This window comes from Sander lucioperca, chromosome 10 (genome assembly GCF_008315115.2).
Source record: "Sander lucioperca isolate FBNREF2018 chromosome 10, SLUC_FBN_1.2, whole genome shotgun sequence".
NCBI lineage: Eukaryota > Metazoa > Chordata > Actinopteri > Perciformes > Percidae > Sander > Sander lucioperca.
Window position 1 is genome coordinate 4689875 of NC_050182.1, and position 21890 is coordinate 4711764.

A 21890-nucleotide genomic window follows, 5' to 3' on the forward strand; every position below is an offset into this window, starting at 1 on the left:
ATTGACATTTTCTTTCTAGATTGTTCTTATTTTTCTCTTCAGTTTTTATTATCTAAAGCATCAGTGGTGAACTAACTCCTAACTAAGAGGAATACAGCACATAATGTTTGTAATTCAAAAAGCAGGAATTCATTTATTTACTGTATTAAAGCTATAGTGTGTAGTTTCTGTCTCCCCCATGAGGAATTCTAAAGCGTGATTTATGGTTCTGCGGAGGCTCCACGCAGAGCTTTCTCCGTAGCCTACGTTAAGTGGCCTGAAGTTTACACTTGTGCGTTGGTGTGTGCGTCGATCTCTTTAAGAGAATAGCAGTGTGTGTGCATGGGGAGCGTGTGGTAGAGCAAGTGAGAGAGTGACGGCGATTAGCTTCGGAGCGAGTAGCGAGTCTAGAGTCATAGTGAGAGAAACAAAGTCTCTCCCCTGTGCTTTCTGACCACGGTGGGAAATCTGTAGCAGGAGAACCCTCTCATTGATTTCATGTTGTTTACGGCGAAGGAGAACCAGGAAATAAGTCGGGGGAGCGACATGCGTTGCAGCGACGTGTAGTTACATTTTTCGAGAGGTGAACGCCAGGCTTCGGCGTAGGGTCGGTATCGCCACGTACCTACATACGTAGATTTAACGCAGAAGGATAAATCACGCTTAAGTAACGAAACAACAAGGCTGTCGGCGCATCTACGTGACACAAGCCTTCCGTGATCGTGCACACCCTCCCCTCTACGTAGCTGCTAGTAACCAAGGAGGACACGGAGGAGGAGAGGTAATTATGCTTTGCTGGATTTTCTGCCCCCGAAAGTCGCCGTATGACACTATTTTCTGAACCTAGCCATACTGAGAAACACAGAGAGAGTTGTGTGGAGCTGATAGTCTTAATTAGCTTTGTAACAACTCATTTTGCAACAGCTTGAATGTAATGGACGTTCATTAATAGAAAAAAGTTACGCACCAAAGGTTGGATTGCATTTTATAGAAAACTAATTATTAATGTGTGCAAAGTCTTTCTTTTTTAAAACATATAGTATGTACAGTACCAGTCAACGGTTTGGAAGACACTTTACCATTTTTCTCTCCAGTTTTTATTATCTAAAGCTGGTGCACTGAACCAGAAACCCTCTCCACCAATCGTAGCTGTGAGGTAAGAGAAGGACTTACAGGTTTGCCCAGTGACCCCGTCTGCCCAGGGCCCCCTGGAGGCCCGATGAGCGTCCTGTTGTTGACGGGGCAGCCCTGGGAACACTTGGCCCGGATGGAGGCGGCGTACTGAGAGATCTGGGCCGTGACCACGCCCCTGCAGAGCTGCAGGACCTGCTCATCAGTCAGACCAGGACCCTGCAGGACAGAAACTGTTCCACATCACTGCTACAAAACACAAGTCATCTAAAAATCTAAAATCTTAAAATCAGGTCTAAACATTTGGAACAATATGCAAATGAATGAAAACATCTGATGAGTTTTACTTGCTTTACTTACTTGTGGATAAAACAATCTTTCAATGCCGTTATTTTCTTCACAGCTGAGCAATTATACTTCAATGAGTCATTTTAAAGTCATCAAAATCTTTCATTTCCACATGAAAAAGAAAGCATTATCTTGTTTATAGGGACATTTTTATTATTTAAAGATGTTCACGCTTTGTAAAAGTATGTTAAAATGCATCTATGTCTTGGTTTAAAAATATATGAATGCAAAAAAGTTACTTTAACCTAAGAACTTTATTTAAATTGCACTTAATGAAATGCTCGACTGAAATGAGATCAAGTGAAAAAGAAACTCATGAAAAGCTTGGGGACAAGAGATGGTGAACAGCAGTGATTTTTTTTAAAACCTTTTTAAACTTTAACATCTTTCTAAGCAGGACATCCAATTCAGGGACATCTGCTGTGACTTTGAAAGCAGTTTAAAAATACTGTTTGGGTATAAATACTCTGAAGGCAGGCGATCCGTTAAACAAGCTGTTACTCACAGTGGGACCTGGAACTCCTTTGGGTCCTGCTTGGCCTTTAACACCGAGGTCCCCGATTGCACCGCGCTCTCCTCTGGTGCCCGGGGTGCCGGGCGGTCCCTCGGGGCCGGGGCCGCCGGTACGACCGACTGCACCTTTAGGACCATGCTGGCGGAAAACGAGAATGGAAAGGAAGGACGAAAAAGTAAAGATTAAGAGTTGAAGCATATTTAACTGTAATTATTATCTCTTTTATTTTTTAGGCCTTTATTTGACAGGACAGATGAAGACATGAAAGGGGAGAGAGAGGGGGGGAACGACATGCAGCAAAGGGCCGCAGGTCGGAATCGAACCCTGGCCTGCTGCGTCGAGGACTAAACCTCTATATATGGGTGCCCGCTCTACAAGGTGAGCTATCCAGGCGCCTGTAATTGTGTCTTACACAACTGCTTACTGTTTATAATACTGTACGTACAGTTTATTGCATAACGAAATGTATGAAGAAAATAATAATGGAATAAATAGGGGGAGAAATGGAAAGTTTCTTTCATAGTGAAATACAAAGAAGTCTGTCCAAACGTCTGATGCATTTGTTTCACCTGTTTGTGTTGCGTATGATAGATTACATGTTTTGGAAACTCCTCAACTGGATTTTTTGCCCTGTTGCCATGTCCTAGAAATACGCACATCTAGTGTGTGTGTATTTCTATTACGTCAAGGCAAAAAACATGAAGTAAATAGAGTAATCACCTGTCCTTTGTCACCAAGGTCTCCCCCGCCGCCCTGAAAGGTGACAAAAAGGAAAAACAAGGTAATCAGTGAATAAACCCCAGCTGGTGTGGGAAGAGGAAGTAAAACGGAGATTACGATATGTGTGATGTGTGACGAGTTTCATCATCAGACTGTAAACAGATCAAATTACCTTTTGTCCTTTCACACCTTTAATGCCCTTCTTTCCTGCTGTGCCCTGCGGGAAAAAGAAAGAGGAAGTTGTGATTGTTGTGATTAGAAGACTCACAAAAAAACAATAGCAGCAGTTACCGGTACCAGTTTTTATTGTATACAAATAGCTTGTAAAACAGGAAGGACGTGATAGGTGAAAAGAGGACAGCAGACGAAGGGAAACTCCCGTCAGTCTGAACCTGTTGAGTGTTCACTGCTTAGCTTGCTAAAGGCTGTGCGGCGATTGCGGCGAAAACGCAGGTCATTCCATTCATTTTGAATGGGGGTGGTGCGTTTAGGCTGTGGCAAGGAGTTCAAGTTACTCTATTGCTCGATGGTGTTTTAAGCCTCCAACGTCGCCTTCCAGGCAGCTAACCCTAACCTTAACCCTAAACATAACCATTGCCGCGCTGCCTGGAATGGCTTAAAACACCAAACTACCTTTATTGTCCCCCAATGGGGCAATTTGTTGTGCAGCAGATAGTATAGTACAAATCAAACACAATCACACACACAACACAGAGATTGCCATCCTTGCAGGCATAGTTAAAAACAATTAAAAAAAACAGTTAACAATCAGTAAATAGTATATCAATAGTAGTAATAGTAACAGTCAATAAGTTATCTATGGGTCTTTATGGAATTAAGAAGTAGAATGGCTGAAGGTACAAAAGAGTGTTTATATGGTTCTGAGTTTTTGGGAGTTTAAAGCGTGATCCTGAAGGCAACATCTGAAATTCAGCCTGTAAGGGATGAGAACTATCTGACAGGACAGATTCAACCCTTCTTAGCATCTGCTTCTGATAAAGTTCCTCCAGGCCTTTCTGCTTAGAACCTGACATGCAGCTGCTCACCTTAATTAACCTGGAAAGGGAGGGTTTGCAGGGGGCACACGCACCGACTCAACTTTTGGAGAAACGTAACCCCACGTCATGCTGCGTCGGCGAATAATGTAACCGGCGATCAGACTTGTCGGTGTGTTTAGAGCTATGGTTTGAGGCGGTGTGAGAGTCCCGTACAGGAAACAGGAAACATCACTGCCTCTATCGCTGCCACAAGAAAGTTTTAAAACACTAGGGCCGTATCTTAACGATCTAAGCGCACAGCGTGAAGCATATGGTGCAGGAGCGTTTAGGGTGTGTCCATATCCACTTTTGCTAGTTTGACGGCAGAAAAAAGGGTCCGTGCGCCGGGCGAATGGTTCAAAAGGGTTGTACTTAGTGTCTTCAATAATCAGAGGTGTGTTTTGGGCGTGACATGCAATAAACCAATCAGAGTGTCATCTTTAAAAGCCAGGTGCATTTGGACCTTGGCGCATTGCCATTATGATGGAGGATTTGCACCCTAATATTTTTATTTGTAATCTTTTGCATGTTTGTGTGCTGCTGTGCGTCCCTGTGTGTGTAACAAGCATAGTGTGCGCGCTGTGCATGAGCCTAGGAGCATTTCACTAATTCGCTGTTAAAATAACAATGAAATTCTGCGTTATTTAGACCAGGTTTTTGTTGGTCGATGGTGCGATCACTTCCCGCTGCCTCAAGATAGCAATACACCCAGAATGCACCTGAACACACCTCCTGTAAGACCAGCACGCCAATGGGCGCAAAGATGGTTGCAGGTGCATTTGCTATTTGAATGATGCGGGCGCTGGACGGGAAACTGACAACTATGTCGTTCTTAAACTAGAAAAGACACTTGCGTCGGGCTTTGTGCTGCGCCGGGTGCAGGATAGGGCCCTATGAGGGTAAAACACCAAACACAAGCACTGAACTGCCCAGGAGTTAGGGTTAACAGCCGAATGTTTCCTGCAACAACAAAGCACTCGCTATGTCTCGCTCGTCTCTTTTCTTTCTCTCTCTCCTGGGAAATAAAGCAGCCTTCAAGTGCGGTCGGAAATGTCAAAATCTAAAACCATCTGACGGAAAACAGTAACTGTGAAATATGAAGTCTACTTGTGCTTTGTTGGGTGGGTTCAAGAACACAAACAGGACGTCACCCGAATGGGCCGTTTCATTGACACTCCCCCTGCCGCACCACCCTCATCAAATGGGCCGTTTCATTTTTCTTGGTGTGAATGCCCATTAACACATAGCTAACATTAGCTCACTAACAGCTAACTTTTCCTCTCTGGTAGACAAAGGGTGCTAAAATAATCCTTTGATATGCTTAAATCTACTGTTTCTAGCTAGCTACAGGCACATTGTTAGCATTTTAGCCCTTGGTTGCACACTGTGGCGCAGACTGTTGCCCCATCTGGTGGGCGGGATTGTTCAGAGTAAGACGTGTTGCTGTTCTGTCTCTTTGTTTACCAAAGTAAAAAATCATTTGTGTACTCGACCTCGTGAATCACAAAGCGGTCCACATTTGATTGGGTTCTTCCTTGGCCCATGCTACACCCTGCCACCAAGTTTAATTATTTCATTATTAATAGAAAACAATCTATTAATGGAGAAAATAATTAGCGGATTAATCAATAATGAATGCAATCAATAGGTAATTGTTTAAAATGAGCGTTAGCTCAACCAACTCCAACAGTAAAGTCCTTACATTAATGCATGAGGAATAATAATCTAATGATATAATATAAAATAGTATAGCAGTCACAGGGGACATTTTTATACTTTTAAAGATTATTTTTTGGGCTTTTCCGCCTTTATTTGATAGGACAGCTAGGTGAGAAAGGAGAGAGAGAGAGAGAGAGAGAGAGAGAGAGAGAGAGGGGGGGGGGGAAGACCTGCAGGAAATCGTCACAGGTTGGATTCGAACCCTGGACCTCTGCGTCGAGGCATAAACCTCTCAGTATATGTGTGCCTGCTCTACCCACTGAATTTTTATACTTTTAATACTCTGATTACATACTTTTACTGAAGTAACATTTTCAAAACTAGTAACAGAATATATTTACAGAGTGGTATTAGTAATTTGATGTACAGTCAACACTCACCTTTTCACCATCAGGTCCTGTCTCACCTTTGGCCCCCTGGAAGAAAGTCAGGTAACAGTTACAGTCATGTTCCTTAATCTGAGATCATGTTAACGTTGTTCTTTGTGGAAAGAGACCCATGTGACTTCTGATATTTTTATTTTTAAAGATTATTTTTTGGGGCATTTTAGGCCTTTATTTTTAAAGGGACAGCTGAAGACATGAAAGGGGAGAGAGAGAGAGAGAGAGGGGGGGGGGAATGACATGCAGCAAAGGGATGCAGGTCAGAGCCGAACCCACAGCTGCTGCGTCGAGGGCTCGAGATGGGAGCGCGCTATACCAGGTGAGCTACCCAGGCGCCCGTGATGTCTGATATTTCATAAAAGATGAATATGGGTCTATATGTTAGTAAACTGATCTGCAGTCGGCTGTTTGTGTTGTGTATACCCACAGGCTGGCCCTGCAGGCCCTTTGGTCCTAGTTTGCCTGGTACTCCGGCGTCTCCTTGCTCTCCTCCAGCTCCCTGTTGAACAAACAGACAGAATAATACAGAATATATAAAACAAGCAATCAATCAATGAATATAATTCAATCCACAATAAATACAATTTAAAAAATGATAAAAAAAAAATGTTTTTACAACGTCAACACATTCTCATGAACGGGTTCGTATGACATTGTTTGAAGATTTATTCCCACCCATTCGCAGTCTTGTATAAAGTACATGAAAGCAATACTTAAAAGTACTAAAAGTACAAGTATCTTACCAGAAAATGACTTTGGTAGAAGTTAAAGTCACCTATTACCCGGGGGATCTTTTATTATTTATAAACCAAAATGAAAATGAATTAAAATATAAAAAGGAAATGAAAACTCTGCCCTGGGTAAAGCCCTCTTATTTTGAAATGTTAAATTTGGAGGAAGTACGAACAAAAGCTTTCTTTATGGTTTCATGGCCAGACAGTCTGGAGTTTTTTTAAACTGTCTGTACGGTCATAAATCTGCTCACCGTAGTCTATTCCTTCAGCAGTTAAACAGTTTGACTCAAAACGATTTCACTTCTACCGTTTCAACCACTGAGAAATCTCACTGACATTTCAAAATGAAAAATGAGCCCTGCACCTGTCTCACCATAAAGTAGGCTTTATTTTATTTCATAACTATACTTCCTTCAAGCTCTTTTTAAAGAAAATAAAACACCCCCTATGTAGTCTCGCATTGCCAGACCCTCCTCCGCAGCATTAGTCCACACAGCATTCCAGGATGGGAGAAATACGTGTACTGGTTTATTAGAATTTCTTTAAACCAATCACAATTGTCTTAGGACGGAGCCACGGTGCCTCTGCATAAAAGCCTCGGGAAGGAACTTGTTTTGGTGGAAGTTGTTTTAGTCTTGCAACAGAAAACTCAGATTGGACAGCTAGCTAGGATTTATTTTCGTAAGAATCAAGTACCAAAAACTGAGGAGGACACGCTGTTGGATGCTGTCCTCCTCTCCTACTTCAATGCCTAACGAATCTATCTCTCTCTCTCCCTGACCCTGTCGCTGGTTGAATCCTGAAACTATTGTAAACAAATTAATAACATAACTAATTCCATTGGTCGGACTGTTCAGCTCTGTTTCAGACTGATACCTCCGGTTCAGGCTGGTCCTCATCCTCAACACGTTCCTTTTTCAGTCGCGGAAAATACTTTTCAATACTCATCTGGATTTAAGCAGCAAACATTCAGTGTAAGAGTAAAACATGACATAACATTATTTATAATACGTTTATTTGATTCACAGCTGCTACATATAGTGTTTTGACCTCGACAACCCAACTGCATTTTACCACAAACTTGCGACTAGTTAACTTCGTAAAGCAGGCGCAATCGCTTGTTTGCTAATAGTCGGGTCGGGACTCAACATTGTATTCAGAATCTAAAATATTTGTATAGCACTTTTTAATGTGTGATTGTGTAAAGGTGTTCACGAGATAGATACCAACTTTTCGTATACTTGTGAATTTCGCCAGCTGTCTTGTCTCCATAAAGACAGACGCTGTGTGCACGGTGGGCTCGATGGTGTTTTAAGCCTCTAACGTTGCCTTCCAGGCAGCCAACCCTCACTTAAACATAACCATTGCCGCGCCACCTGGAAGGCGACGTTGGGGGCTAAAAACACCAAACACCACACGGTGGAAGGATCTGTGTGTGTGTGTGTGTGTGTGTGTGTGTGTGTGTGTGTGTGTGTGTGTGTATGTGAGCGAGACACAAGTGACAGAGAGACGGAGGAGGGCAGGGAAAGGAAATGCAGCTGAATGTGTTTTAAATAGCGCTAAAAAAATATTTATTAATAACGAAACGCAATGTGCGGCAGCCGGTGTTGATAGTGCAGCGCACCGCCACACATTAGTCTATGTGTGGGAAACACTGACCCAAATGAATGTACCTCGGTCCGTCATTAAATGTATTAAATCCCTGTTAAAGTAACTTGCAACACAAATAAGGGTCTGTTACTATATTATTTTTATTATCATGATGACTCACAATTGTGTTTTTATAATTGCATCCAAAGTTATTGATTCTCATGCTTCATTGATATATTGATGGAGGGAGGGCGTGTCATTTTTAAACAGAACATGTTTTTAACAGTAATTTTTAACAGACAAACAGGAAACGTCTATCCAGATGTGACATCTGGTGATCTCTCTCACTCTGTTGTTAACTGAGCCAATAGCGTGTTCTTTGTTTAGTTTTTTCTTTCAGGGACATCCCCTCCACCTCCTTCTTCCTCTTCTTAATGTCATAGTGGCATCTGACCACATCAATATATAAAAACAAAACAGCATACCTACTGAGAACTGAACTCTGGGAAATTCCTCAAGATATTCGTTATAACTGCAGATCTTAATCCCGTGATTTCAAAAGGTTTCAAAAAGGACTTTCAATTTTAGATGCACAACCACAACCAACTTTTACAGAAATAAATCTTATAAAACTTCCGTGTTACTTTACATTTCATTTCCACTACTGGATTCATTTCAAGCAGAATGTTTCTTAGCGAGGAAGAGGAAGAAGTCGATGAGGAAGTCAATGTCTGTGTTTCCCACATTGGCTGCATCTCATGTCACTTATTTGATAGCTCCTCGACTCCTCGGCCCTCGGCTGAACCGGAAAGTTGTTCTGTCCCTCCTCCGTGAAGGCTGGGATCACCGAGGAATCACGAGAGCAGCCTTCCCAGAAGCCGTAGGGCTATGGTTAACTGCTCCTCACTGCCAAAGGTCCATAATTTTAGTCTTTTATAATAGTGTCTTTTAAAATAACACCGGCCAATAATGCGAATTGGACTGAAAAAGGTGGTACGTGATCTTGGTAAGCAATTTAACATCAGTGTAGTAGTGTATGTAGTGGCCATAACTCAGTGGAATACTCTCCCCACACACCTTATTACATGTACAAATCCTCAAACCTTTTCGAGTTTGACAAAAGCACTGTCACAACAAAATTGTACACATTTACATTATAAATTGTAATTTATATAAGTGTGTGTGTGTGTGTGTGTGTGTGTGTGTGTGTGTGTGTGTGTGTGTGTGTGTGTGTCTGTGTGTGTGTGTGTGTGTGTGTGTGTGTGTGTGTGTGTGTCTGTGTGTGTGTGTGTGTGTGTGTGTGTCTGTGTGTGTGTGTGTGTGTGTGTGTGTGTGTGTGTGTGTGTGTGTCTGTGTGTGTGTGTGTGTGTGTGTGTGTGTGTCTGTGTGTGTGTGTGTGTGTGTGTGTGTGTGTCTGTGTGTGTGTGTGTGTGTGTGTGTGTGTGTGTGTGTGTGTGTGTGTGTGTATTAGGAGAGGTAAGGATTTTGATTGCATAGCTCTGTTGGTGTGGGGTGGGGGGGGATTGGTTTTAGGAAGGGGGAACAATTGAGCACATGATAGTTTTAATTGTAAATTAGGTGTGACTGTGGTTGTAAAATTGTATATTTTAATGTTTTGTATTTCACTTGCGTGGAATTTTTATTGTGTTACTGACCTGCCAACGGACTACTGGTGGAAAATAGCACTTGTGCTACAACCTGGCACAATGCATCTCTCCTTGTTCTTATACAAGGTTAATGTTAACTTGTGCATTGTCCCTGTTTAAATAAAATGAATCAAGAATATATTCAGTGCATCAAAAAGCGTGCTCGGCAGAGAAGCTCGTCCAGCACAATTTAGTGCATAAAAAGTCACCAAAATGAAGTATTTGAACCTCATAATTAAATACAAAATGAGGGAAAAACAGCAAAAAACTGTTCGTACATGTAGCTACCAAAAGTAAAGCATTTTTTGCTGTAAACACGACATTGTCTGCTGCTGTATAAGACCTAAAACACAGCGCTTTTAAGCAGGGGAGCTGAGTTCCCTTTATCATAGAAGCTCTTATTTCTGCCCCGAGGAGCGAGCATCGAGGAGCTATAGGCGAAGGGAGACACGAGAGCAGCCTTCCCAGAAGCCGTGCAGCTGAAGGAGTTGCTAACTCCGTACATACAGCTGAATTTATGTGACGCTTCCGTCTCATCCCTCTAAAACACATTTGCTCGTTGCCTCTCTCCTCTGATGATTTCCTCGAGGAAGGGAGGCAGGTGGAGGACTCGAGGAGGCAATTTAAGGGCTATAAGATGCAACCGCTGACCCAGCAAGTGGTTCTGATCAATGATCTTGCTCTTGGACTTTAACTAATTGAAGGTGTGACTTTAGAGTTTACTCACCACAGTGCCCACTCGGCCTCGGGGTCCTTTCACACCCCGATCCCCCTTCTGGCCCTGCAGAGGTAGAACAGACATTAGGACACTGAAGTTTCATCCAACAGGTCTATTTTATAGTAACATTTTTTACTTCTACATCTCATTTTTTTCCCCGTTAAAGGGGTTTGTTTGGAGAGTGTGTCCCGTTCAATGTCTCCATAGAGGTTTAATTAAATGCTGATGTAAAGACTTTTAAACATGGAACCAAGCTAACCAGCTCTGAGATGAATTGTGACCATAAAACATTTGATTTGTCTTAAAAGAACATTTTGAAAACGGCAAAAAAGGGAAAGGTATGAGACTGTGTACAGAATCAATCATAGGGCCCTATTTTAAAGATCTAAGCGCACGGTGTGAAGCGCATGGTTCAGGTGCGTTTAGGGCGTGTCCAAATCCACATTTGCTAGTTTGACGGCGGAAAAAAGGGTCCGTGCGCCGGGCGCATGGTTCAAAAGGGTTGTAATATTTTTATTTGTAATCTTTTGCATGTGTGTGTGCTACTGTGCGTCCCTGTGTGTGTAACAAGCATAGTGTGCGCGCTGTGCATGAGCCTAGGCGCATTTTACTAATTTGCTGTTAAAATAACAATGAAATGCTGCGCTATTGACTTTAGACCAGGTTTTTGTTGGTCAATGGCGCGATCACTTCCCGCTGCTTCAAGATAGCAATACAGCAAGAATTCACCTGAACACACCTCCCATGGGCGCAAAGATGGGCGCAGGTGCATTTGCTATTTAAACGACGCGGGCGCTGGACGGGAAATTGACAACTGCGTCGGTCTTAAACTAGCTGCGCCGGGTGCAAGATAGTGTCCATAGAGTCGGTGGTAGCAGTTCGCTCTAGCCGTTTGGTAAACATTTCCATGGTAAGAGCAATCTCCAACATTTAGAGACTTCGCTGTTACACTTAGGATTGTGGGTAGTGTAGTACTTCTCCATGACATAGCAGATTAAACATGTTTTTCTAAAAACCAAGGTTGATTTCATACGGACTTCGAGTTTCTACAGGAGCAGAAACTTTTATTTCACAACCTCGGAGCTCGTGGTCAGTCTACCTCGGATGGTTTAGACATTACGGCTGATAATCTAAATCCTTATAGAGCTCTATTTGTGATTTGAGGTATTTCCCTACTGTTAAATTGAAAACAATAGGCGTGGGTGTTTTGACATATCATGATACGCTGCCAGTGTTCTTTGTCATTCAGAACCGAAATATCAAATGACTTCATGAAATCATTCCCCATGCTGTGATTTATTTTGCAGGACTGCTGTGTATGTACTAAGAATAATAAATACAGTTTCACAGTTAAGTGGGTGAGCCCTTATCCGAGTTCCTGCACATGTTTTTCATGCAATATTGGATGAGTCACATTCAAATTCTCCCAGTTGAATCATCAGAACAAACAATAGACACTAAACTGAAAAAACCCAATAAATAAAAATACTGTCCCAGAGTGAATTCCAGTGAGGAACATCCAATCAGAGAGCAACAAATTTCCCCTGCTGTATGGCTAATGAAACAACAGTGAGATATTTTGATTGGATAGCTGTAACATATCTGTATAGCGTTGTTAAATTAATCCGGGAGGCTTTTATGTTTCTGTGTTAGATTAACTTTCATATGCGAACTGACAGGAGGGTGAAAACCCTTATGCGAGCAGATGTTGCTACACGACGCACAAATGTCACTAAAGCCCTATTCGCACGGGACTAGTTTAACCTGGGGACCTCTAGTCATTTGTAATAATTGCGGAGGCTGTCTATGACTGTGATCTTCATCCCGTGAGAAAATAAAACATATCTCGAATTTATTTGAGAGAAGATTTCTTTGAATGATTTTATTTCACTTATTTATATTTATCTTTTTTCTCTCTCATGACCTGATTGGTGGAACCTTCTGGAAAATCTGATTTGGACTATTTGTGTCAGTTTTTGGTGTGTTGTCGTAGTGTCCGTGTCAGTGTGGATGTCAGATTCTTGCTGCAGAACAAATCTACCTACGGGTACAAATAACGCAACCTCAACCTGAAGTCTGTAATTTGGCAATTTGTTACATTACATTATAACGTGTGTTCCAAAGTGACCACGTTTGTCTCTGAAGTAAAGGCTGGACTACAATAGAGCTGTTTGGAGCAGTTTGTGAACAGTGTTTTCTGTTGGAGATGGTAAGTCCCTTTGGGTGGACTTTTTCACTTTGTAAACCTATAACATGCACAAAAAAAGATATATAACACAATAAAGGAAAGGGGAAAAGCCAAAAAGCAGAATATGAGCACTTTAAAGTAAACAAGACCTTGCGGTAAAAGAGGAACTGAGAGCATTTGTAGTTGCCAGTGATTTCCTTTAGGGCAAAACTGAACTAAACATTAATAACAGGCGTCATTTAATTTCCCATTTGGATTAATAACTAAGTACTCTATATATTTATCTATGTTGTGTTGAGCCATTATGTCCGTTACCTTGGCTCCAAACAGTCCAGGGTCTCCCATTACCCCTGGGACTCCTATAGGACCCTGAGGAAGACAAACAGCAGGGATGAACAGAGGTTTGGAGCAGTATGGGTGAAAGTAAAGATGGCGGACAGTTTGTAGAGATTTGTGACGTTCCATTGAACCAACTCACATCTTCTCCGGGGTCACCGTCGCTGCCCGGCACGCCGCCTAGACCTTTAGTGCCCTGAGAGAGAAAAGGAGAAAAGAGAACATCACAGAGTTACTGGCAGGGTCAGCAGTTGTGGCTAGAAGGGATACAGCTACGGCCTGAAGTTAGCAAAATCTCACAAAATCTAATATAATATAATAATATAATTGTAATACTTTAACCCAGGAAACGAGTGTTGGTTCCAAACCAAGGTCTATTTTTCCTAAACTTAACTAGTCATTTTGGTGCCTGAACTTAACTGTCTCACCGCATGACGCTCACTTTTTCTCGGCTAAACGCCGTAGCTGTATCCCTTCTAGCTACAACTCACCAGAACCACTGGAAACCCCGAAATATTGGCAGGAGCCACCAGAAAGCTGAATCCGCTTCAGACGGATAGCCGGTGGGTTCTGAGATTGGACAAACACTAAAATGTTGGGCGAGTAAAACAGTTGACCTGTTGGTGGCCCTTAATAAAATGTCAGGGATCACATCGCTACAGATCCCTGCGCACAAAAAAAACAACCAGACATAACAACAGCTTCGTTCCCACTGCCATCACTCTACTGAACTGTGGATAAGTGAGGTCATCCCCACTTTGGCCACTCACCCACTTCTCTACACATTACATACTTATCATCCCAATACGCATCTTTGCACACTACTTTGCACTATTACTTCTGCACTTTACATCCCACTCCATGAGTACTTGTCTTGATATTACGTCTTATTGGTATATTTGTATTTTTGTATATTATGTTGATATGTGCATATATGTATATTGTTGTCTCTATTCTACAGTATGTTACTATTTGTCTACTGAATGTTTACTACTACATGTCTATTTGTTGAACGTAGAGAGCGTTAACACCTACTAAAGTCAAATTCCTCGTGTATGTAAGTATACCTGGCCAATAAAACTGATTCTGATTAGGATTTTCATACAGTAGCTTTACATCTAGGTGGCAGAAAAAAGTACAAAATGCATTTTTTAACTTGAACCTGGGAAGCTTTACAGAAAGTGAAAGCATCTACTGTAAATAGAGCATTAGATCTGTATATTTTAGATCTGTGGCCTGGGCGTGGACCAGTTAAACACGTGACAACAGCGTGACCCATATAATGAAGGTTATGAGAAAGCCATGTCAACATTTCTTCTTTTAGTTTTACTTTAGCTTACATTGGCATTTTTTTTGTTTTATTTTGCTTTATTTATCTGTAAATAACCTTCAACCCACACTGTGGCTGCAGATTTGGTTTCAATTTTGGAGTTTTGACTGAACTTACCACAATATTTCTTTTGAATGTGGTTTGGTTTGATGAGTGAAAACGCAAAAAGCTGAATAAGTCAGATAATTATATGTTTCTCGATTCCCACGAAACTCAAAGCAACAGAGAGTACTTTGGGAAATTCAAGAAACTCAACGATGTATTTGAGTCATTCCTGTGTGTCATTGGTGCTGTCCAGATTACCAAAGTGATACTTGTTTAGGTCTCTTTTTCCTATCAGTTTCTGTTTTACTCAAATTCCCTTCCAAGTCAACTAACCCTTTAAAAGTGACAGTGAGAGTCTAAGTAAAGAAAAAGTGAAACTATAGAGATCCTTAACAGCAATTTGGGTATTTTTCTAACAAGAAGTGAAAGCTTCAGGGGCAGTTCTTTGACATGAGAGTCCTTCAAACCTGCTAAAAAAACTGATTAACAAAATCCAGTAATGAAAGAAAGAGCAGGCATTGTCCCCTTTTTTCTCCTGACAACGTTATCTATCTTTTCTAACACCGATGAATCAGAAAAAACAAGTTGGAGATCGTTTGGAAATGTCTCAGAGTCCGATGAGTCAACCCCTGACTCATGATGACTTCTTAAATGGTATTTCCTCGTGATTAAGAGAGTTCCTTCATCACCTGACATGACAAGCTTTTTATTGGGACAATGTTTTTGTGATTATAAGTAAAGGTTATGATAGAGAGGTTGTGATATAAATGAGTGATCTCAACATAAGCTGTCAAAACATTTAAAATAATGTACAGTAAGTGTAGTGATCATGGAATAATTATGGCATGACACCAAAACTTGTTATGTCAAGATGACAAATTATTTCTTGAAAATAAAAATAAAATAATCACGTTGTCCTCGCTGGGCTTCTGCAAATGATCTAAAATATGGAATATACATTGAGCTAATTTCAGTGTTTCAAAGAATAGTTCAGGATTTTGGGATATACTGTGAACTTATTTGCTTTCTTTTGTACAGTGAGATGAAAAGACCAAAATATCCCCGTTAAATCACAACTTTTCTTTTGCACACGTCTCTTCATGTACGGATTAAACAAACATGATGCAGTGTGATAATTGGAGAGCTTTAGAGGTGCTGGTATGTGTATCTTTTTAACTTTGGACAGAGCCCGGCTAGCTGTTTCCCCCCTGCTTCAAGTCTTTATGCTAAGCTAGGCTAACCACGTCCTGACTCCCGTTCTGTATTTAACACACAGACATGACAGAGTTCATCAATTTGGGCAAGTGGGTTACATTATTGTTATCTTTTCTTGCCCCCTCCTGTTGCCCACGTCGGCGAATACTCGTTGAATGCTAACAGTTCCACAATAATTTCCAAGTCTTTAAATAAACAATCCTACGTTATCAATGTTTTTCTTTTCTTTTTTAAAGATTTTTTTTGGGACATTTTAGGCCTTTATTATCATAGGACAGATGAAGACATGAAAGGGGAGAGAGAGGGGGAATGACATGCAGCAAAGGGCCGCAGGTCGGAGTCAAACCTGCGACTGCTGCGTCGAGAAGTAAACTACAATATATGGGTGCGTGCTCTACCAGATGAGCTACCCATGCGCCCATCAATATTTTTCTTAAAGGTGCCCTGCCACACATATTTCATTACTTTGTGGTAATGTCTGAAGTCCTACCATGGACTCTGTAACATTCTTTGTGGAAAAACTGCCTTGGTTACCTTGTTTCGAGCCATTCTAGCGTGGTATAGAAAGCCTGCAGGAAGACTCAGCTCAATTTGTGCCAGTTCTCATTAATATTCAACGAGCTAAGCTGCTTGACTCTGATTGGCTAACAGCTAGCCAGTGAGAGCCTGGCTATCAGCATCCTTTACTCAGTGCAACTGGTCGAGCTCATGAATAGTAATGAGCTCAGGCAACACCACGTCAGACTGACCAGCTTTTGGAATTGGCCTGATTTCTCTGCTTATTTCTTTTCAGTGGCTAGAGCTGACAGAGGAGGTAGCAGTTCATTTTCACATTCACCACATAACACAAACACATATGGACCTAGCATATTTAAAAAAAATGCAAGTAAAAATGGTTTTGTGTGGCAGGGCACCTTTAAGTGCTGTTAATGTTCTCTACGTAAATATTGTTTGCATAAAACATGTCTCATTTGCAGTTATTGTAGGTTTAGAAACAAAAAAATACAAATGTTCCAACTCTATGACATAGTAGAAATCAGGGTAGCTAAATGTATGCGGTCAAACAAACTACAGATAGAAACCATTGTCTCTCTGGCAAGTTAATTATTGTAATTAGATTTGATAGTTGTTGTTATTTTTAAATAATAGCCTCTATTTCAGTATGAACTTTAACTCATCTATGACACTGTCCATGATATGTATACATTGTAAATGAAGATTAAATATTACAATGTGTTAGAGTCTCTGTCATTATTTAATAACCACTAATAAAAAACAATTTGTAAAGGGGCCAGTTGATTCTACGGGCAAGTCCAAAAAAGTGTCCCTGCCTGACCTGGCAAGTGAAAAACAACCTTAACGTTGAACCCTGCATGAGATGGATATCAATCTTCAAACACTTAGTCTTAGAAGGTAAGCAAATATGCATATTATTCCTTCTCAATAGTGTTTAAACAAAAATCTACTTTCATAGAGAGTCTTAATGACATATTTAAAATTAAGTTCAGTAAATAAGCCTGTTGAGCAGCATCCGTATTCATCTTATCAAGCACAATATATCCACTGATCATTAACATCAAGACGTGAGACTTTCCCACATTTACACCTGAGTTATTTCACCATTTAAAGTCCCTCTGTAACCGAAATTCTACAGATGAGTTTAGTCTGAGTTACAGACAGAGATCTGCTGGTTCTACTCTCTGTATCTGTCAGTCACAGTGAGTAGGCAGGCTGTGGTTCAGTGTTTTGCTCAAAAGCACTTCAGCAGGACATTTGCAGAATGACAAACCTGTGACCTTTTAGCTACTGACTGTGTTTTCACAACGCTGGTCATCATGTGTTTATAACCTATGATGAATCACATTGTGTTTCACAAGTTGTCATATCATTTTTTTTAACCATAACAACTCTCAAACAACATAAAAAAAATTGATGTAGTGGGAAAATACATCATGTTTACTGTCTGTAACAAAAAAAAGCAATATTGGAATACATAACTATCCTTCTCATGACGTGATTGTTTGTGTGTTACGGTTGGCAAGTATAGACCATTACATCCAAGGACGGAGTTTGTGCGTCTCCGTGTAGCATAGCAAGAATGGTAGCTGCAGGTTGTCTGATTAAGAAACAATAAGGTTCGGATTCCCATTCAGGTAGGGGTTTTGTTGAACCCTTACATTGCAGAATCTCTGCGTGAAGGGACTTCTGACTCACTGGCACTCACATACTTCAGTGAGGTTTCAGTATGTGCTCCCTGTTGCGTAATAAAGGTAATGTAGGTTTAGAAACAAAAAAATACAAATGTTCCAACTCTATGACATAGTAGAAATCAGGGTAGCTAAATGTATGCGGTCAAACAAACTACAGATAGAAACCATTGTCTCTCTGTTAATTATTGCAACCCCTCCACACACACACACACACACACACACACACACACACACACACACACACAGTGAGATACGTAAACTTAGAATAAACTCACGACATGAGTGATATTTAATAATAAATAATAACCCCCCCACACACACACACACATACACCCACCCACCCACACACACACACACACCCCACACACAGTGAGATACGTAAACTTAGAACAAACTCACGACATGAGTCGTGATATTTAATAATAAATAATAACCCCACACACACACACACACACACACACACACACACACACACACCCACCCACACACACACACACAGCAAAGTTCTGCGAGCAATTTGGGGGGTTTTTGTCCAGGGACACTTCCACGCATGGGCAGGCACCCACACACCCACACACACACACCCCACACACACACACACACCCACACACCCCACACCCACACACACACACCCCACACACCCACCCCACACACACACACACACCCACACACCCCACACCCACACCCACACACACAGTGAGATATGTAAACTGAGAACAAACTCGCGACATTAGTGATATTCAATAATAAATAATGAACCATAGTAATGACATACTAAATGTGTGTTTGTACCTTTGGTCCAGTGGGTCCGATGGGTCCCTGCTGTCCAGGATAACCCTGAGGACGACAAGGAACAGGAAATGTTTTATCACAAATACATCTCTGCACGTTGAGGAGCAAATTCTTACAAAGATGAAGCAGAGGAGGAAGAAATTACTGAAACGTGTAACTAAGGAGTACTGATTGAGTAACTTTAATCCGTCAGAAAAGAAATAAAGGAGAAATCATCTCAACAATTTGACTTAAACTGAACATAAAAGCTTTGTTCTTAGTAAATGTATCATACACATTAATAACGTACTCCTGAGAATCTCCTGGTGGAATTCATGGAAGCGTGTGATGGGATATTTGCTTTTATACAAAATCCCAACTAAATGTGAATAATTTAACAAGAGTAAACATTCAGATGTTCTCATTGAGCGCAGATGATGATTGGGGATCTTTCTTACAGTGTATCCTCTGTCGCCGACGTCGCCTGGAAACCCGGGAGCTCCGACCTGACCCTGTGGGTGAATACGGGACGGTTAAAGAGACTCTATCCACCTCTGCTGGTGAACAGAAGAAGATGCAACAAGGCTTTAGTATGAACAACCCAGTCACAATTCATCCAAATATTGAAGAATCCTGTATTTAGAACAGGAAAGATGTAGTGATACTGCTCTAAAATCACTGCACCTCAGTTACCAGACCTGAGCTCCCTCTGGAAGAAACTGGTACTCCAGAAAGCTAAGAGAATCATGGGTAATTCTGGCAATGTTCTTTCTTGTAGATACTCTTTAATGCCATCAGGGCGGCGCTATCTTGCCACCCCCCCCCCCCCCATTAGGCTCTTAAAGGTCCCATATCATGCTCATTTTCAGGTTCATACTAGTGTTTTGTGTTTCTACTAGAACATGTCTACATGCTTTAATGTTAAAAAACCTGCATTCACCCTACCTAACTACTATGACAAGTCAAAATGTCTGCTGTGAAAAATGTCCATTCACCCTCTGTCTGAAACGCTCTGTTGGAGGGCCTGTCTCTTTAAGCCCCCCCTCCTGAAGAAGCCCAGTCTGCTCTGATTGGTCGGCGTTTCTGGATCTTTCGCATCTCTGCACCGTCATTGCAGCCGGGGATTGACTGTCACGGCACTGTAGTGGCACTTTATACCATATATACATATACTGTATATACACACATGAGAGTGCCGACGGCAGCCTTAACAGTAGTATAGTTGTGACATCACAACCGTACAGAAGTCCGGACGGCTCGTTTAAAAGCACAATTTCTGAATACGGGCTGTGTGCATTTCTCTGTGGATTGAGCATTTTGATACTTTCACAGTATTTATGCATAACCTCGACCTGCTTCATAATCAAAAAAAGACAGGGAAGTCTCACTTTTTACAATCTGGGACCTTTAAATGCTGCTGATGGCAGCAACCTGTAACATCCCGAGCTTGTAATCCTGGAGGAGCATAATGCTGTGATTTATGTATTTATTAATTTACTTAAGTAAATTAATATTTATTTAATTTAGCTTAATTTCTGCAACCTGTGTGTGCTTTGCTGCTCTTGCCTGGGTTCCCCATTTGTTGACCTGCTGCTACTGACATGATTGCGATGGTGTTTACTCTTGTCTGTTTTTTATGTGACTGGTTGACTGCAAAATTGAATTGCCCTTTAGGGATAAATAAAGTTGTTTGAATTGAATTAAATTGAATTGAATACATCAGAAAGTAATGGATTAAAAACAACAGTTTGGCATTTGTGGGCATTCACTTCCTGCAGATACTGTATATTGTATGTATATGCAGGTACTTCAGATCTTCTCGGAGCTTTTGCGTATGTTTTATTTCCGTACCTTCTGTCCGTCTCGTCCCTGAGCCCCCTCTTTGCCTTCATCACCGCGAGACCCCTAAACACAAGACACGGAAACAACGGAAAATCAGCTGTTTTATGAACAAAAGAGACGTCTGATGATGAATGAAGAAATTTATTTCAGAGATAAATAAATCAAACAAAACATAAAAAAATGTACTAGTAAGTTAAATAAGCAAAACATTCAATAAACAATAAGAATAATAAACATTAGCCAACATAGACATGTCTGAAAAGGAGTAGGAAGAAGTATACACTTATTTAATCCTACCCCTTTTCCATAAATCAGTAATTAATTATTATTATTATTATTTTTTTTTTTATATATATATAAAAAAATAATATATATATTATATATTTTTTATTTATTTTTTTAACTTCCCCTCCTGACCCTTAGTACTGTGGAACACTCCCATGTAACTATATACAATTTGGTGTTTTGAATGTACAATCTATTTACAGATGTATATCGACATTCATACATACACGTACATACACACACATACGTACATAAACATTTACATACAAACATACGTACACTTCATACAAATATATTTAGATACACATATTTACATGCACTCACACAGAATATAATAACCCTAATATATTTGACCACATTTCTGTAACTTATAAAATAAGTAAATTATCTTAAAAATGAATCTTAAAAAGTAATTAAGAAGTCGGATAGAAAAATCATTCAATGTAGCACTATAAAGTGATTTGTTTCTGTTTATCTGCCCTTACTTTACTTTAGATGAGTCTGTCATATTTGATGCATAAAGGTTCAGAGAAAATAAAAATAAAAAATTAAATCTAAAAGATGTTATACTTTATATAGCAGAGCAGGCGACAGCAAAACATTTATTCTTCGTGCTTCAAACCTAAACAATCTTCAAACTTAAAATATGAACTAGGGGTGTCTCAAACATGTTTTTCAGCACTGACTGGTTTGTCATTGTTAGATAATGGAGTTTTGATCCGTAAAGATCAACAGATTGTTGGTTTTACGCCCTGACAGCTCGTCATTTACATGTTACAATTCTTCTTTAAAAGGATAGGCTCCATGGCATCAAGTGTGATATGGCCGCCATATTTTTGGGAAAGTACGACACGAAGGCTGATATGGTCAAATTAAAAACAATGTATTTAAAAAAGGGGAAATCACAGATCCTGCTTTTGATTTCCATAATTGAAATTGAAAGCCCATTTCAATCTCTTTTCGATTTAGAATTGAAATCGTGACACCCCTATTATTAAATGTCAATCTCAACCTTTACATTTTAGACTCTCTCTTTTAAGAACAATGACATGTTACTAATCATACATGTTAATGACCTCTATATAAGCACTTTAAACATGTCAGCTACATACTGTATATCCAGTGTAATTGTGTGTATGAGAGAGTGTC

At 40.5% G+C, this 21890-nt stretch overlaps 1 protein-coding gene across 2 annotated transcripts in view; it reads right to left on the reverse strand.

Moving 5' to 3' along the window:
- zgc:113232 (uncharacterized protein LOC541546 homolog) overlaps nucleotides 1-21890 on the reverse strand; it is a 44809-nt gene that overhangs the window by 3456 nt on the left and 19463 nt on the right. For both annotated transcript variants that reach the window (XM_031319123.2, XM_036006189.1), the window contains 12 exons: nucleotides 20466-20519; nucleotides 19073-19126; nucleotides 18636-18680; nucleotides 13186-13239; nucleotides 13023-13076; nucleotides 10529-10582; nucleotides 6259-6330; nucleotides 5829-5864; nucleotides 2865-2909; nucleotides 2693-2725; nucleotides 1964-2110; nucleotides 1153-1329 (listed from right to left, as the gene is read on the reverse strand). In XM_031319123.2, coding sequence (XP_031174983.1) covers nucleotides 1153-1329; nucleotides 1964-2110; nucleotides 2693-2725; nucleotides 2865-2909; nucleotides 5829-5864; nucleotides 6259-6330; nucleotides 10529-10582; nucleotides 13023-13076; nucleotides 13186-13239; nucleotides 18636-18680; nucleotides 19073-19126; nucleotides 20466-20519 — 825 coding nt within the window. The remainder of the gene's footprint in view (nucleotides 1-1152; nucleotides 1330-1963; nucleotides 2111-2692; nucleotides 2726-2864; nucleotides 2910-5828; nucleotides 5865-6258; nucleotides 6331-10528; nucleotides 10583-13022; nucleotides 13077-13185; nucleotides 13240-18635; nucleotides 18681-19072; nucleotides 19127-20465; nucleotides 20520-21890) is intronic.